We start from the raw sequence: 19,076 nt of genomic DNA on the forward strand, positions 1-19,076 counted from the left end.
TCGACCCCATTAAAAGCATGGCCAACCCATAGATCACCAGGGAGTATTTCAATGTATCTCTAGAAATATACGATAGGTATTATAATTAAAATTCAAAAACTATTATAATAAAATTTAGAAATTAAGAGTTTTAAATTAATTTTTAAGAAATTTAGTTCCTATGTACTTTATAATCCATCCTGAATGCAATTTAATAACCAGAAGACAATAGAAATCCTAGACATTTTATAAGATAATTTTCGACATACCGCAAGGACATGGAAAAAAAGAATACATTCTAATATTTCTATCGAACTATTGATTGTATATAAAAAATCAAAAAACAACAGTTATTTTTCTTTGTCAAGGAAATGTAATTATGGTGGAAGCGTTGGGAAAATTTAACTTTGTATATTTAGTGTCTTATGATTCACTTTGTATATAATATAAAAATATAATAGTTCACATATACAATTGAACAATTTTAAAACTTAAATTTTATTTAAATAACAATAGATGACTTATTTCTTTGAAAATGACTTAAGACATAAATATTTATATTTATTGTAAGGTAAAAAAATATGACGCTTTTGTATATCTACTTAAATCAGTTTTAGAATTCAGTACACTTAACATTACTATTCAAAAACACTTCATGATATATTTAAAATAAATTTTCGATTTAAATGGAATCTAAAATTGAATTTATAAATAAAAAAAATACATAAATATATTTGTAACTGTCACTTGACTAAAGTCAATTTACAGTCGTCAGTCAATCTATTGTCATTTTTATTATAAAATTAATTATTGAATTTCTAATCATTTTATTTATTATTATTACAATTTAAAATACAGCTAGCTAAAACCATATATATTTATTTATTTGTATGTTTTATTATTTATTAACAATTAAAGTAGGTTAACAAACCTTTTTATAATTTTTTAAAATTCATTTGTATGTATCTAAAAAATATTATTTTATTTTAATTATTGTATTTATTAGCTGTATCCCGCAGCTTTATATCACTTTAAAATAATTATACGAACAAGTACTTATTACATTGATTATTTTTATTTAATTTCGAGGTATGTTTTAATTAAGTTCAAGCTTTTAATTAACTTGCAATATTATGATGAGATTCTCAATAGTGATAAGACTCGATTCATGCTTTATTATCGAAAGCCTCCACCGAATTTGTCTCTGAATTCGTACTCGAGTGAAATCGATTTGGACTAAGGTTTTCCTGAAGATAGACTTCTAGATTCCTGAAATTTTTTAGGATTCAAGCAAATCTGTCAAAAAAGTGACTGTGGGCCATCTCTATCTTTAAATTGTCTATCAAAACTCAAAATTGCTACGAACAAATTTGATTCTTAAATCAAAAACATCACAAATGTTAAAATCCTATTTTAAGTTAAATTATTTTTTAATACTATTATTTCTAGCCTGTTTTTCCTGGGTACGCGATATCTCCCTTACTTCTTTACCAAATTCCATGATTTACTCCTCATTTTAAACCTTACCGTGTTGGCTAATGACGAAAAATTGATTCAAGGTCAAAAATAGCACCGCTTTGGGAAAAACAGGCTAAAGAAATAGTATTAAAATTTAATTTTGTTCATTATTTAATTTGTATATTATATATGTAATATAATTGCCTATAAACAAAAAGAAAGGATAGTATCATTTATATATTATTTCCCTAGCCTGTTTTTTGTCACGGGTACCGCACTGCGAAATTCCATACGGGTCGAGCTAGTATAAAGATAATTTCTATGCTCAAAGAAAGATTCCAATCATTTGAAAATATTGGTTATTAATAATGATTTACAAGAAAAAGGAAAGCGATAATAAATGTGTTAATTAAAATTTATTTTCTCTTAGCTGGGCTGATGCTGATAGTCATTGTGCAATGTTGTAAAACTGTACGTCGTATCTTTAGGAGGAGATAAAATTTAATAAATAATGGGCGATAAAATTTTTAGACGTGGTTTAAAGGTCTTGGGACCTACCCAGTTTATACGTATGTATAATATTTCTACTAAAACCACCCAGTAAGTGAAACGGCTCACCAAAATTGACTTTCCTTTAAGAGAAATTTTTTCCTCTGCTAAAACCGTCCATCCAGGTCATAGATATTATATTTAAATATTGTAAAAGAAGTGTAAAATAAATTTTCAGGTTGCTTCGAAAGAAAAACATGAAATCTATTAAGTTTTTCAATAAAAATTAAAATCCTTCTTCAAAGCTTATCGTATTCCTTAAAAGATAATAGTTTTAGCGTCTTGACAAAAAAGGAAATCAAAAAGTTTAGACAATAAGCTAATAATAATAAAGTAATTAGTTTTAGTTCAGGATTTGTTTGGCAGGTAAAAGATGATCAGGATTTGTTTAGTTACTTTAGAAGTCATGTTTTTGGTGGAAGCGCACGGCAGTACATTAAACATACTTATTTATAGTAAAATAAAAAAGTTTTCGTCGCTTCCACCATAATGGTAGCATATTACAGTGAAATATATTCATTCAGGATAATTTTTAAAAGTTTAAAGCTATTTTACAACTTTTAAGACATCCTATATAAATAGGCTGAAATAAAATTTATTAAAAAAAGAATACCTCAAACGTTGAAACATAGAATTCCATTTTGTGACTTCAGACTGAGTAGATTTTCTTTAAGTAGATTTAGTTTTTTAAGTAATCCAAAATTGTAAACAATTAAGTCTACTTAATATAAGTAAACAGTCGATAGAAATCATTGATTGTTGGGATTTTCAATAAATCAAAAACAAACAAAAAACAAACACTTTAGTAACGGATTTATGGGTCAATTAACTTTATATTTTGATTGTAACACTAAAAAATAACACATTATAGTAAGTCACACTAAAAATCACACTAAAAAACTTAAGTGAACTTAAAAATTGTTGTCATTGTTAAGTCATGATTTTAAAGCAATATAAAAACACTTAAAAATTATTGTAGAGAAAAAAGGTTGTAAATCCTAATGTAAAATTTAAAAAAAAAAAACAAACTCTATGTAGCTACATGTAGTATGAGAATGGAATAGATCCATCCATCATGGACACTGTACTTAAACATACTGAGTACTATAAACTCAATGCAGTGTTTACTGAGTTTAAGAGTTAAGTATACTTTTTAGTGATCACTATTCACAACCAATGGTACATAGGTAATACATATTGTATTGTTACTTCATATTGTGCTGAAGATTTTTAACTTTTATGTCTATGGTTTCGAGGCCAGGGTTGTGTAATACAAAACATTTTCCTTTACGTACAGGAAAATTAATTTTCATATTTAAGAATAGGGACAATTCCTATGTCTACATAGGAGAAATTCATATTTTATAAGTGTAAATTTTGGGAAAATTACAATATATTTTCTCTATATTACATAAAAATTTTTCATATGCCAACATAGGAATTATAAGGGTATTTGACTGATTTCTGGAAACCATCTCAGATTATTAGTATTTATAGTAGGCATGAGCGAGTTATTTTAAGTTGAAGTCCACCATTGTTATAACTTTATTGTGTGTCATAGACTTTATTGTGTGTGTCTCTTTATCCATAGAAGAGAGGAGAATCCGCATTGCACATAGAGGAGGAAACGAGATGGGTATACGACTCTTCTACCTATCTCAGTTTCTCTCATAGTAATGAGATTGGTAAAAAAAAAACTGTTGTCTCTCTGTCTTACTCGTATTCTGAGTTGTCACTGATTAGGTTGGCATTGCCTCACTCTTATGTGAAGTTAGGAGTCCGAGGGACTTCTGTAAGTCACGTTTACCCATGCCTGATTTATAGAGGCCATAAAAAGTGTTTACTTTTAATTATTTTATGTATTTTTCCAATAAATAACAAATAAAAATACTCAAAGGCAAAAAAATTAGTGACGTCATAGCTTAACAAAAAACAGCATACACACAACTAAGTACATATTTACAAGAGTTAACAAGAGAGATCTAAGACATTTGAACCATTTTCATTGAATTAGCCACCTTTCTAATATTTACTAATTTTATTTCGTCACAACGACAGCTATCGAAAAGTTTTTTATTATTATTTTATGTCAAATTTTGTGTAATTTATATAAGCTAAAGTCCCTCATACATAATTCTTTTAATAGTTTTTCCTATCTTAATACTTTATACCACAAAACTTAGCTCAAAAGTTGATAAAAAGTAGTTCTTAATAATATAGACACAATACTCAAACCAAAAGCTTTTGTTTTTCGATATTGTTGTCTATATAAATTAAGCAACCCTGTATGAGACTATATGCAAGAGAATCAAACTAACAAACAACAACAAACAGTCTGCAGCTTACAGTTTACACAAGTCTTTTCTATTGTTTTGTATTCAAACGCCATTCACTTTATTTCTTAAGTGAATGTATATTCAATTTCATTGTATTTAAAAACCAGAGAGAATATTGATAGAGTAGTTGTTATACATCTATATAGCTACAGTCAACGTTCAAAGACCTGCATGAAACTAAGTATGCTATCAAAACAAAAAGTGCAAAGTTTAGGGGTTCCATATTTTCTATCTATTAATTTCCATTTGTCACTGCTGTATTTTAGATTCACGGTTTACAAGATATCAACTATAGAGGAGTAAAATTAAGATTTATAATGAATTACGAAAACCAGCGGTGGAGGCTTGGAGGCCACTGACTTCATTACAAATACAATAACGTTAAGTATTCTTTAAGTTAGTGGTCTAAGATGTTTTTTCGAAACAGGGTTTCTACTGGTTTTCGATAATGAAGAACTGTTTTAATCATGAAGAAAATACACTCGGACCAGGATTCTAGCTCGGACTTATTGGATTCATAAAAAAAGCGTCTTATCCAATTCGTCGGCGCTAGACACAAGATATAATTATACCATGTATATATGAAATATACCTAGAAACAAAATTTTGGTATAAAATTACTTAATTAATCCATTTCTGGTTGTCTGTCTGTTCGTCTGTAAACGCGATAGCTCAAAAAAGAGAAGAAACATCAGGCTGAAATTTTTACAGCGTGCTTAGGACGTAAAAAGTAAGGTTGAGTTCGTAAATGAGCAACATAGGTCCATTGTCCCTTGGGTAGAATCCATTTTGTAAACCATTAAAGATAGAACAAAAATTTATGCGTAAAAAATGTTCCTTTTAAAAAAATACACAACTTTTGTTGGAAACATTTTTTCGTAAAAATAATGGTTTACCCGTGTAAGTGTCCTTTTTCTCCAAAACTACAAAAAGATAGGCAGTTGCAAATTTGTAGGTAACTTTAATTAGTGGTCTTCTTACAGATTGTCGAAAAACCAAAAAATTCTAGAAAATATTTTCGAAGATTTCGAAAAACCAATACAATTGGTGGACTTTCGTTCATCATAATTGTCTTGGTTTTTTTTAAACTCTTATAATATATTAAAAATATCGCAAGCACTAACATTCAACACTGTCTATACATGGTATTTTAACAATTAACTCAGTCAATTGTTTGTTTTCACTTGTTAACAATAGAATGAATAGTGACTTCATAATTTTTTAGCTAATAGCTAATAAAATAATAAAATAATATTAAAGTATATATATTGAAATCAATTGTTCTATGAAGACCACGAGTATATCAATTATATGAATTTTTGAAACGTAAAATTAAAAATAAATAAAAATTATTATTATTACAAACAAATTATATATTTATTATTATCAATCTTTTATTTTTATATTATATTTATTGACTTCCGGTGAAGTGACTGCACATATAGTGACTACATACTTAGTGATTACCTTTTTATAAATACATCCCCCTATGTGGTGACTTGTGTGTTATTGTTCTTGTGTTCGATAATAATCAGAATGCAATAAGAATGATGTCTGTCTGTGATGCATCCGATTGTAAGTTACCTAACTGATATATTGATAATTGATTATATATTATTGTGAATTAACTGTAATCAATATAGTTAATTACTAATCAATTTATTGGTTATTAATTCTAAATAAAGGATTCTTGACCCCCTTTTCAAAAATAACTAAATATATAGTTAATTTCTGATGGAAACTTCATTATATCTTAATTGATCCGTAATTATTTTTATACAAATCGCAAGCAAAATTGTTTTCCATTTTGGCAGTTGTATAAGGGTTACAGTTTTAGGGGGTACAAGCTTATTATCAAGATTTTTTCAAGTTTACGCTTGTGGAAATTTTTGAAATTTGTGAAAATCGCCAAGAATTTTTGTTGCTTGATATTTGTGAAAAAAAATAGCAGGAGGTTTGCATGTTGTTTGAAAAGGTTGAGAAAAATGGTAATTTGTTTAAAATAAAACTTCATTTAACATTATTTTCAATTTGCAAAGTTTTCGCAAATGCGTCTATCAAGTTTTGTGTTGTACATGTAAAGAATTGAAAATATGTTATAACAGCTACCAATACGCCCAAATTATCCACTGCATTCTCTGTCGTCGATTTGATTGTCGACTACGCTTATCATGACTACGCACCTAACGGATATATGTAAGTAAAAATTTTATACATATGTAAGTTACACTGACCAATAGAAAAATATTTTTACTTGTATTACAGCTTCAGTGATGTTCGTGGCGTATTTATACATATTATAACGTTTGCAACTTTGTGAATCGTTATATTTCAGAATCGGTGGCTCTTAGGAAAAAAATAATTGAGACATATCAAATTTAATTATCTGATCTACAATTTTCGCCTGAGCTAATTTTAATAATAATAATAAGAAAAGAAATATCCAAAATTCACCCGTCTTGAAATTAACTTTTTCGTTACCTTCTTCGATTTGTACAATAAATAGAAAAACTACTATTTATATATTGAGTTATATAATAATAATAATAATAATAAATAAACATCATGGACAATAAACAGTGATCAGTGGACACTATATGAGAGTAAAAAAAAAACGGATGTTGAAAGTAAATTTAGCTGAAAAATTAATGTACCATAAAAATATTAATTTTTATATTTATATTTTATATATAGACAAACAAAGGATATATTCATATATTTATTCTTATTTTTTATTTTTATTTGATTTTATTGAAAACTAGAGGATATTCATAAAAAAATTTGATGTAATAGAAGTCAATGGGTGACAAAAATATTGATAAAAGAAATTTTTAAATGCAACGAATGTTGATTTTCACAATTCTTTGTGTAGTCATGGTAGAGACAATAAAATCGCTTGCCAGTGCTTCCAGTGAAAAATTATGGCGATAAAGGACGCTGTTATGACTAATTTGCAATTCTTTACATGTTAATGTTATAGAAAATGTCAAATTAAAATTTATTGAAAAACACTAATTAATTAAACTTAATGCATTAAAAATTGTGAAAATAAGAAATCAAATTGCACAAATATTATTTTTCAAATGTAAATTATCATAATTATTTATTTAAATTTGTGAGACAATAATATTAAATTTTCAATGTAAGTTATAAATGCAATTCATACAAATTATATATGCATCCATACAATTCTATCATTAAAGTAGTGTATCGTTAAAATGAAAACGCCTCCAATAAAACTCACGCACGGTTCGAATTGTCCATAAAATATATCTTAGATTATATTAGATAGTATTTATAGAGACCGTAAAAAGTGTTTTTTTTTTTTTTTAAATTATTTTATATATTTTTCAAGAAATAAGGTAATTTTAGCATGGTATTTGCAATTCCTATGCTAAAGCAATGGTAAAAATTTTTTTCGGCAGAATTTAACGAGAAATTAAATTTAAAAACTGCAAAGTTTCAGAAAAGTGAAAAATTCATACCGTTTCCTCGTACGGTTAAAGAGAAATGTGCCCTTCTTTGTTAAAAAAAACTGACTTTGGTAATTAATTTCTCCTAATCCCTTCAGAAAATCGATATGAATTTTTCACAAGAGACGTATAAAAATATAATTAATTGATAAATAAAATTTCAAATTATTGGGATAATTTTCATTTTTTCGGTATCGAAATATATATATATAATAACTTACCAATTCAGTCGTTTGCGTAGATTTGTTATTAGTTGCATTAATTTTACCATTATGTTGTATTCGATTCTGTTGTGATTGTTGTAGTGGTCTTCGTTTCAATTGATCAATTAAATGGTCCTTCGTCTTTAATTCCTCCAACTGTAACATGAAATATAAATACCATCAAATATATAATAAGTATAATAAATTAGTTAATACATAATGATTTTACCAAAAATAGATAAAAAATTATGGTAGTGTGCAGACAATTATATCTGGAAGGCATTTACATATACATCATGCCATCTTATACTGAATAGTGAGTGATATGTTGTGCACTTAACATACTATTGAAATATTTCACACATCTTATTAGACTTATTTAATAGCTAAAATTAGCTAAAAATGGTTTTTTTAAATATTCATATCCAAAAATGATTTTATCACAATAGTAGGAAAATATATTTATCTAGACGGATAATCTCGAACATCGATTACTCGAATGTAAAGAAGAATTGTAAAACTCGAATTTTTCTACTCGAGTTACTCAATTTTATTCGATATTTGATTTTTATACCCTATACACTATGAAATACTTCCGGATATATTAAGTTTACTTCCGAGTTTTCACAAAGTTACGTGAGAATTATTAGCATATTAAACTCTTGTTTAGAAGAGCAAAATTTCATCGAAAAAAGGAAAATACTCTTTGTTTTCTTTATGTAGAAATGTTAAGTTATATTTGACGGAATCAAAATCATTCAAAAAATGTTGGAGGAAGCGCAAGGAAGTGTATTAACATATACGTATTTGCAATAAAATTGAATGTACCCAGCGCCTACACCAAAATATCATTATATAGCATTTAATCAAAATAAAATTGTTGCAATTATAGTATAAATTAATGGGGGATACTTCCTTGATTTCTTTTGTACGTTCTTCTCTACGTTTTTGAGGGTTACTCGGCAATAAAGTTCAGTTTGGTAATCATCAGTAAAATTGAGTTTTTATTGGTTAAAAGAAAGTTATTAATAACACCAGCAGATTAAAGAGAATCGTTGAAAACATCGAAAAATTCAATTTTAAACTTTAATTTTAATTTTCACCAAACTTATCTTTATTAACTCTTTAAAACAAAGTAGAATTGTAAAAGGATCTCTTTACTTAAAATTTAATCTGTTTCACTATATTTATCGAGATCTGTATGTTAGCTATATCGATACAAAATCGATCTATGCTTGTCAATATATAAGAGTTCACGTGAACGAAGATGCAAGATGAAGTATGCTAATGTTAATAAATAATAATTTAATAATTGTAAAATTAAAATTGTATTTATCAATCAAATAATAGTTGAATAATAATAATATTTTTGAAAACATGCAAAGTGCATTCATTTTATACATTATATTTGAGTAGTAGTACATTGTAACATTTATTAATATTCGATTTCATAGAATTTTAAAACGGAAATTCTTTATTTATAGACTTACAAATATAAATACTAGATGTGTAATAATAACACTATTATACAAAGACATTCTTCTTCATATAAAAATATAATTCATTTCAATACGAATCGGAGCCTTTAGTTTGCTGACATCGAATCTGAGTCTAGCCACGTGATGTTTTCGAACAATTGCACCCAAAAAAATAGAAAATAACGCATGAAAAATGATTTAATCCCATTAAAAAAAAAACATTGGTTTTCCTTCAAAACAATAAGAGTATATATTCTTAAAAGTTTTGGTAAAAAAAAAAAATAAATTTGTATTAAAATGTTTAGAAAAAGTTTAAATTTTATAGTTTCAAATTTAATTTGACAGTACGTACTTTAGTCAAAACAGCTAGTTCGATAATGTTTTCGAACATACTCGATAGAGAAATGCATTAGCTTTCGAATGCATATATTGAATTTCATGCAAAATAATTTTAGCATCCCGTGTACGGTTTCAAAGTTATTAGAATATAGTAAGATAACTTTTCTCATTCTTCCAACACTCGAAAAAACCAGTGGATGATTATATGAAATTTTCGCATTTGTTTTCAAAATCTACAAACTACAATCATTCCAACGAATTTCAATTGCGCGACGCAAAGAATGTATTTATCAGTCTATATATGAATATGTATTCCTTTGTGGCTCGCTAATGACCAATCGGGTGGGCGGGGTGCTTTAATGATTCTTACGTCAATCGATGTTTCTTTATCTTGAGAGGGGCACTGAAAATATGGCAGTAAAGAAAATTCAGTGAAAATTAAGTCAAAATATGGCAGTGAAGAAGAAAAAAATGAAGGTCGACTCACTCGACTAACTAGTCTACTATGTTAAGTAGAGTATCATTGAATAGCTAATTGAAACTAAAAAGTGTAAAAGTAATTTCCATAGCGACTTTAAAAGTTGGAAGTCATTAAAATCATCAGCTCAAATCTTCCCAATAATTAGACCCAACTGTTAAAGTCGCTGTGTAAACTATTGGACTTTTTTTTCAGTTATTCAGTTTTCTTTTATCGAAGTGGGGTTTTTTTAAGTCCATGTATTATGATTAGTAAGTCCATGGTACATAAAAAATAATGATATAGTAGGTATCAGTAAATATATAATTATTTAAAAATTCATTAGTTAAATATTATTATTGAAATATGTATGCAACAAGTTCCCACAGTTAGTTTTTATTTTAACTGCAGCTTGTATTCATATCATATCCATACATAATATATTTTAATGTACCTGTACTTAGCTAGCCTAGTAACTTGACTTAAGTCAGTCAAGTCAAGTCAAGTCAATTCAACTTAAACGTTGACTTACTTGGGAGTTGGGGCGTAATTGTTTCACGACAAGAACATCTTAAAACAAATATCATGAGTTTATGATACATGGCCGAATAGTTTAGTATGTATCAGCGCAGTTTGTAACGCTTAAAAATATTGATGCTACGAACAAAATTTTGGTATAGGTGTTCATAAAATCGCCTATTCTGTGATTACGATAACTTAAAAACGAAAATAGATCAAGGTCTGGAACAGTAGAACTAATCTTGTAACCCGTTAGAGATAGAATAAAAGTTTAAATGCCAAAAATGTTCCTTATAAAAAAATAAACAATTTTTATTAGAAGCATTCTTCCGTAAACATCAATGTTTATATATACCCCCCCCCCAACGTTTCAAACGAACAATTCATCATAGAATTGGTATAATTGAAAAAGTTCGACTTTCAAATTAAGGCCAGCATAAAAGCAGTGCAGGCATTTCAGAACTCAGAGCATTGATTTGTTTCTTCTCTTATTGAAAGAGTTATATTAGGGTTGGAATACGAGCCTGTAAACAACGGTCTATTACCCTTAAAGTTCCTTACCCAGGAAAAACTGGGTACAAATTTTCAACTTACAATTCCCTAAATTTTAAGATAGTATTGCATTTAAAAATACTATACACAAGTAGAAACAGAAAATAAGTTTTGATGATAATCTCTAGAAAAATTCTGATTCTAACTTTTATTGATATAGGGAGCTTTTTCAATTCTCTCTCCCTTTTCTAGGTCTTGCTGTAACTGAAAAATCAAATTGATATCGTAATCGTAACAGATCTCATCATCTGCTAAAATTACCAATTGATTATCCTGTTAAGGTAAAAAAAAGTTGACTAAAGGCAAACATAATATACAGCACTGATTTACCCCAACTACCTTAAGCTACAAAGAAAAAAGATTTCAGTGAGACATGAACACACTTTTAAATGTTTGCAAGTAAGTTATTTATTAAAATGATATGAATTATCTTCTTTTTTATTTTGAAAATATAGATCCATTCATTGGTAAGGAATTTGGAATGTTTTAAAATTTGTGTGAATGAATTCTTTACAAAAGGGCGTTACTTCTGTACAAACCTATAACAAAAAAAAAAAGTATCGAACCATATTAATTTCGATCTACATTATTTATACTTTGTAAACAGCAATAATGTTAGGAACTATTTTGTTTAAACAGAGCCAAATTTCATCCAATTTTAATAAAAAAGAACAAAATGAAATCAGTATGTACATGGCTTAAGCTTAATAAAAAAGTGTATAGATTTATTCACTCGACTTGCGATTTGAGAGGTCATTGTACCACTTACTTGGAAAAGAACAATTTTATTGAAAACACTGTTTCCGAAGTTCAAAACCATGTAAATGTAATTAGAAAATAGTAAAAAAATTTAATTCGATTTTATGTGATTTGCAGGAAGAAATTACCCGCGTTTAAAATTAGAGAAATATGTAGGGAAAAAATTTGTGAGAAATTCTAGAACAGAAAATCTTAGATTGCTACATAGTTGCATTATTTCTCATATGGCTTCCAAGTTGTTGATACTATAATTCCCTACATCTTCTAAATGGATTACAAAACTGAGTTCCAATCCCAAAAATAAGAAAAGTTAATGAATTTCTAAAAAAGTTTTATAATAATTAAGGAAATTCTGCCAAATTATTTAAAAAATTGAGAATTTGTACTTAGTGACGTCATAAAAATTTATAATTAACTCAGTTTAATGGCTTTATTTGATAAAAAGTCCATTAATTTTGACTTAATACAGACAAATATTTTCCAATTTGAATACAATTTGCCTTAGCAACACCATCGTTAAAGCAATCGAAGTTTATTCTTGATACTTCATTAAAATCTTGCTTTCAAAATATGAAATAGGCATTCTTTTTTATTTTTTAAATTTTGCCAGAGAGGCAGACAATCGAATTAGAAATATATCATTAAAATTTTAAAACTATTATTCTATATTCGATTTCTGACTAAATAATAAAAATGGTAAGTGCATTTTAGATCTGCACAAACTATACAGTTATTTTTGTACAAAAATAAAATATTATTCGAGAGCCCTTCAGGGCACACACACAAATAACTTAACTATCAATCATTTATATACTCATAGCATAACAGCCCTTTTTTCAAAATTGAAAAAAAATATATATTGTTACAGTTTTAAGACTATAATTATTATGGTTTTACGTGTAATTTTTTTTTTTAGAATTTATAGAATTTCATATTTTTATTTTTTAAATCGAAACATCATTGATAGAAATTTTAATTAGCAAAGGTTGTTCTCACGAATTTTCAAAAACAGATCAAAAATAATTTCATACTAGCTAAAATATGCAAATTAGTTCAATTATTATAGATATATATGCAAAGTTTATTACATTTTTGTAGTAAAATATTGCCTATGTTGTATTTTAAATTGAAATACAACGTGTGTATGAAATGTACATTTTTTTTGGTCATTTTGTTTCCATTAAAAAAAAACTTTTGATGCAATATTATCCTCCTTTCCTCAAATTTTATTCTCTAAATAAGGATAACTATTAAAAATCAGCTTCTAGCACTGTCTTTAGTTTTTTAATAATAGTATCATGTTGGTTTTTCCTCATTATTTCCGTTTGTTACATATTTTAAGCAAAAATGTAATTAATCTCATGATAACCAGCCACTTAGTTAATTTTCATATCCATTAATAAATGATCCAAATATGAGACATTTATTTTCCATTTTAGATGACGAAAAATTACAACCTATGATATTTTATGTCATAAATTACGGAAAATTTTCGAAAAACTATTAAGTTAATTTCTTTTTAAAACTTTCATATTGGTTGGTAGTATATTCAATTCAAAATTTATGAAAAATAAAGTTCTTTCCGTCTATGAATTGGGCTCAACGATTGTTAAATATATAGGCCCACATTGGGGACAAAATTTATGAGGATAAGTCGCTTGTTATTCCATCTAAATCAAATAATTTTTACTAGCGATTAATTCTTAGAATATCGATTTTTGTTTTGTCTGAAAGTACCAGATAATTTATAAAATATCTACGATTTTAGTAATAGCATAGACATTTCGTAGGTAGGAAGGTTAAAGAGCAGGTTCGGCAATCTCGAAGGCCAGAAGCAAAAGTGTTTCCTTAAATGTATTTTACCAACATTTTACTGATTATTTCAGCTCCTCAATTAATTTGAGAGGCTGAATGCACCTCGTTTGACCATAAGCCCATCACACTTATTAATTAACGATCTTTGATAACATCTACGTAATCTTGGTAGTCGTTTGTAAGGCAGAGATTTTCCCGTGGAAAATGAAAACTCTTCAGATTATTTAATACTTTCATGAATAGAAGTTATAATGACAATTGTATAAGGTTAAAGCTTTTTTTTTCCCCGGTAGCTCATTTTAGAGCTACAAAAACATTTAAATGAATTCGGCATATATCAAGTCTCGAAGAGCTAAGGTTTTTGTCATTTCTTTCTTCCTGTCAAGTTTCGACTGAACCATTTTTGGCCAAGATTTAAACCGTATATGAAAGTAGTTTTTATTCGATATTTGACAGAATGCAAAAAAGAACAAGTAGCCACTATTCTTTGAAACGTCTTGTACGTTAAGAAGTATATATTGTGCTATAGGTAAAGATAGTGATTATGATTTAATGGTCGAAGTAAGTTTGTTTTAAATAGCTTTGGGCATTTTAAGTGTGTCCGGCTCCCACGGACCATATTACTAAAATATTATTATTTCATAACATACATTTATTTATTATATATATACATATATGTTTACTTATAGTATGATTTTTAATCGCACTCGTATTCAATTTTATCTTCTCTAAAAAATCAGATAATTTTGTGGAAATGTAAGGACTGTAATGTGTAGATCCATCAGTAATTTTCCGTCCTTTGGAAACAATAAATATTTTGTAGGGTAATTAAATTGCAGAAAAATTTGTAAAACAATTTTTAGGGTCTTTTATTTTAACTTTGCCATTCGGGGTAATATAATTTTCAACTTTGGTTTGCTTAAAGGTCATAGACAGAAATGCCCCTTTAAATTAAAGGATTGTTTTTTTTTTTTTTTTTTTTTTTATAAAAAAGCAAGTATTTATGAGAAATGAATGGTTTCCTCTATCTGGCGAACCGATCAATTGTTTGAAACAGTTTTATATATATAACTAGTCCCTCACTTAAGAATGGCTAGGAATATATGTAACATACTGTATATTTCAAATTATCTAATTAATGCCTAATTTCTATTCCAACGAAAATTTAACCAGAATTCCCAAACTCAATTTTGGAAAAACAATTGAATTTTAAGATTTTTCGCCAAATTAATATTCAGACCTAGATTTAAAAATAATAATTACCAGTCTTTGTGTTTCAATTCTCGTTGAACGTTGTATTCGTTGTAATTCGATAAGATGATTTTCATGCTGTGCCCGTAAATCTGATGCTTTCAGTCGATCTGCTTCTAATAAATTCTGAAAATCAAAAATATTAAATTAAAGTCATATTAAGTCAAAATAAGTATGATTTTATACGTCTAGCCACTAAAATAGCTTAAATTTGCCATCGAATAAATCTATAACACTGAATAAAAACCGGAAATCAATAACTGTACTATCAACTGTACTAATAGCTATACTATCCTGAAAATTTTCATTATTTTGAAAATAAGCATCATTTTTTATCTATTCCTACTCTTAGTTCAAAAGCTCATATTTTGATAATTTGTTACGCCGTGAGCTTTGCTATTGGTAAGCTTTCTCAAGATTAAAGTTTAATAAGCTTCAATAGAAAATTTAACAATTTTTGTGAGCGTACTGTTAAAAAATAGCCCCCAATAAAATCAAATTTGGCTCGCACTACATAAAAACGGGTGGGCTGACTCAGAGTTTTCCCCGAAAATTTCTAAAAAAACAGTCATTGAATTCATTCGGATAATTATTTAGTGAGTAATAGACTCGCTAAAATTATAAAACATTAGGACTGCTGATTTAGAAATGACTTCTTTAAACATTTCTTTTATTAAACTGGAGACAAATGATCAGGTTTCTGGTCCGAAAAATGGGTTGGGACTCTGATCTGGTTACCACTCACATCAACTGTTAGACTCCGCCCAAAAATATTTAGAGCCTATCATGACAATTTTCAATCACGTTCCCTTCGAAAAATAACGGTTTAACGATTATTCTTATGATTATTCGTATGATAAAAGCTGTAAGAAAACTGATAATTGGAGAAATTTTTACATTATTTATGAAGCAAAAGTCTATGTATCAAATCGTTATATTTCGAAGTAAAGATAAAATTATCGAAATTTGCCATAAATGTTAATTATACGAATCAGTCAATAAAAACTATAATAAGAAAACTCACCTGTAAACGTTCTTCTAATTCCTTATTCGTTTGTTTGAACGTTTTATTTTCATTCGTTAATTTACGACAGTTTTCACAAAAATCACTCGAATTACCGCTACAATTCGTATTATCGATATTTTTCGTTTGTCTTTTCCCACTATCAGTCGTATGGTCATTACGTGACCGATTATTATGTGCTGTCTCACTTAACTGTCGTTTAAAGCTTTGTTCCCGTGATTGTAATTCGATTTTATGTTTTCGTAAATTTTTATCATTTTGTACTTTTAATTCACGCACAGCACATTTTTCCGCTTGCAGTTCCGCACGTAATTCACTAATTTCTAAACGTAACTTTTCTGTTAATGTCTTTAATTTCAGGACATCTGAACTGTTGGAGGTCGTATTTATTGTCGTTGTATTTGTTGTGGTCGTCGCCATTTTGTTGAATGGATGGACGACCTTGGATTCGGCTGTCGGCTAATTGCTATTTTTAACGAACGAAATGTTTTATTTCGATTATGGGTTTTTATTTCGTTCGTTAAACCCGAATTCTTCGTAAACACACCTTCACCGATCTGTAATTTAAAAAATGTAATGTTTTTAAACAATTGTAATAACAAATTTCTTATCATACTTTCATTATTCATACAACAAATTTTGCCTCGGTCATGCAATTCTTAAAAAACCATGAGTTTATTATTTATTTATTATTGTTCAACTGTGCATTCATCTTAATGTTCTAAAGTCCAGTTTACAATCGATGTAATCCACAGCACAGCGCCATTTACTTACTTAAGCTGAAATTTCATATGTGGCGCTTTAGGACAAAACAAGTTGTCCGAGAAATTTTTCGCCCAGAAATTTTCAATTTTTGTATTCAATATCACTTTTCTATTTATTATTTACTTATATCAGATTAAATTGGCTGATGGATTTCATTTCACGTCACTCGACAGAAACGTAGCTTCTTAAGGATGTATGAGCATGGTAGTGGGGGCACAAATTTAAAAATAAATATTTTCAATTTTGATGATAAATTTATATTATTACTTGACGATATAAGACGAAAAGTAAGAATAAAATTTTTCGATATCTGGCTTAATTTTCAAAATATCGAAAATTGAAAATTTTGTTTAATTATTTAGCTTTCGATATTTCGAAAACCAAGACACATATCGAAAAATTTTATTCTTATTTTTCGTCTACATTCATGAAGTTATAACAAAATTCATCATCAAAGTTGAAAATAAGATAAAAATAATTTCAACCCTTAATCTACCCTGCTCTTACATCCCTTATATGGACGGTGACACTTAGTTTTTTTCTTTTCTAATTCATTGCTAATATGTTTACTTTCTATTAAAAAGTTTTTTTTAAATTTGTTTTCATTCATTCCAAATGAAAATTATCAAAAACTTCCAAAATATGTCGTTTTTTGAGATTTCTCCATAAGAGCCAATGTATTTTATATCGATTTTTAATGACTTTTTTCTTAAAAATTTGCTCGGATACCTAAGCTGAAATTTTAACCACATATTCTTTGAGTAAAAGACTACCTACAAACAAATTTTGAGCCTTTAAATCAAACATTGTTGTCATGCTCATACATCCTTAAGCATTACAATAAGCAAATATTTAAATAAAAATTTAGAATCAAAAGTATTATTTAGAGTCAAAATCAATAAAACTCAACTTTACCATGGTCTTGATTAAGTGTTATACAACAGCAAGAAAGTTTTAGGCCAAAAGGCCAATTTTGGCCGCATTTTGGTGAAGGAGGGTAGTCGATAAAGAGTGAAGGAAGTTAATTTCCGTACACTTAGAGCATAAAATTCTTAATCAGCGACCTTACAACTCTCAAAAACGATATGTTACTCGATTATATTAAATATTACATGATATTTTACGCCAGAGGGTCGTCGATAAGAGGTGAAGGGCGTAAATTTACGTAATTTGATGTAATTTTTTGTAAGCAGCGACACATGCTATTCAATTTTGGAGTGAAATACTTAAATGTTCGTTTTTTGGCCGCATTTTTGGGCTTCGGTAGCACTGTGGCTGCCTAGTAGATAGTGATTCTAAAGTAAAAAACTAAACTTTCAGTTAATAATATATTTTATGATGCGACTTACTACCGTACAACATGCAAAACATTGTAACACAAATTTAAAATAAGTATTGTTCATAGTGACGAAACACAGAATTCTTAGTATTCATTTTGAATTTTGAAATAAAAATTTATAATCTTTTCAGTGATTTTATTAGAATAATTTCGAATAGTTAAAAATGTGAAAAAATAAAAATAATATAATAAAGTCGTTTAAAAAAAATTTTAGTGTTTCAAGAAAGTATACTTTATTTCAAAACAAATACATCAATTTACAAATCATGCACAAAATGATTTCTTGAAGGAAATAATAATTTCTGGAAAACCGGGCAACTTGGATGTAGCCTTAATACGGTAGGGATCAATGGTACGAAAATCTACAACGAATTTTTGTTGCTTTTTTTGTAAAAGAAAAAGTTATTACCCCAGTCCTAAAAACAATAATACCGAAATACAGTGTGCTTAAAAAATATGGGCATCCTACAATATTAATAAATAATGAAAGGTCACATGTATACATCATATATTTATTACAATTAGTACATATTGTGTGACTTATTTAGTGTGTTAGCAGTCAGCAATATATGAATTGTATATGTAATTGATATTGACAACTACAACAAAAAAAAAAAAAATGTAATTTTCAATTGATTCAATTAAAATTTAAATTAAAAATAACATCATCAAATCCTCTTCACATAATTTGCAATTTATTTTTAGTTTTATTTATTCTTCAAAGATGTTTTTAAAAATCAATTTAGTAATTCAATTAAAAAATGATATATGAATGAGCCT

At 27.7% G+C, this 19,076-nt stretch overlaps 1 protein-coding gene across 1 annotated transcript in view; it reads right to left on the minus strand.

Annotated features, from left to right (window-relative positions):
* Positions 1 to 19,076, minus strand: part of LOC123301857 (COP1-interactive protein 1) — an 89,523-nt gene that overhangs the window by 65,349 nt on the left and 5,098 nt on the right. Inside the window, exons 2-4 of the mRNA XM_044884792.1 lie at positions 16,193 to 16,749; positions 15,181 to 15,294; positions 8,017 to 8,154 (exon numbers count right to left, since the gene is read on the minus strand). Of these exons, the coding sequence (XP_044740727.1) occupies positions 8,017 to 8,154; positions 15,181 to 15,294; positions 16,193 to 16,612 (672 nt within the window). The 5' untranslated portion in view covers positions 16,613 to 16,749. The remainder of the gene's footprint in view (positions 1 to 8,016; positions 8,155 to 15,180; positions 15,295 to 16,192; positions 16,750 to 19,076) is intronic.

The sequence above is a fragment of the Chrysoperla carnea genome, chromosome 5 (assembly GCF_905475395.1).
Source record: "Chrysoperla carnea chromosome 5, inChrCarn1.1, whole genome shotgun sequence".
Lineage (NCBI taxonomy): Eukaryota > Metazoa > Arthropoda > Insecta > Neuroptera > Chrysopidae > Chrysoperla > Chrysoperla carnea.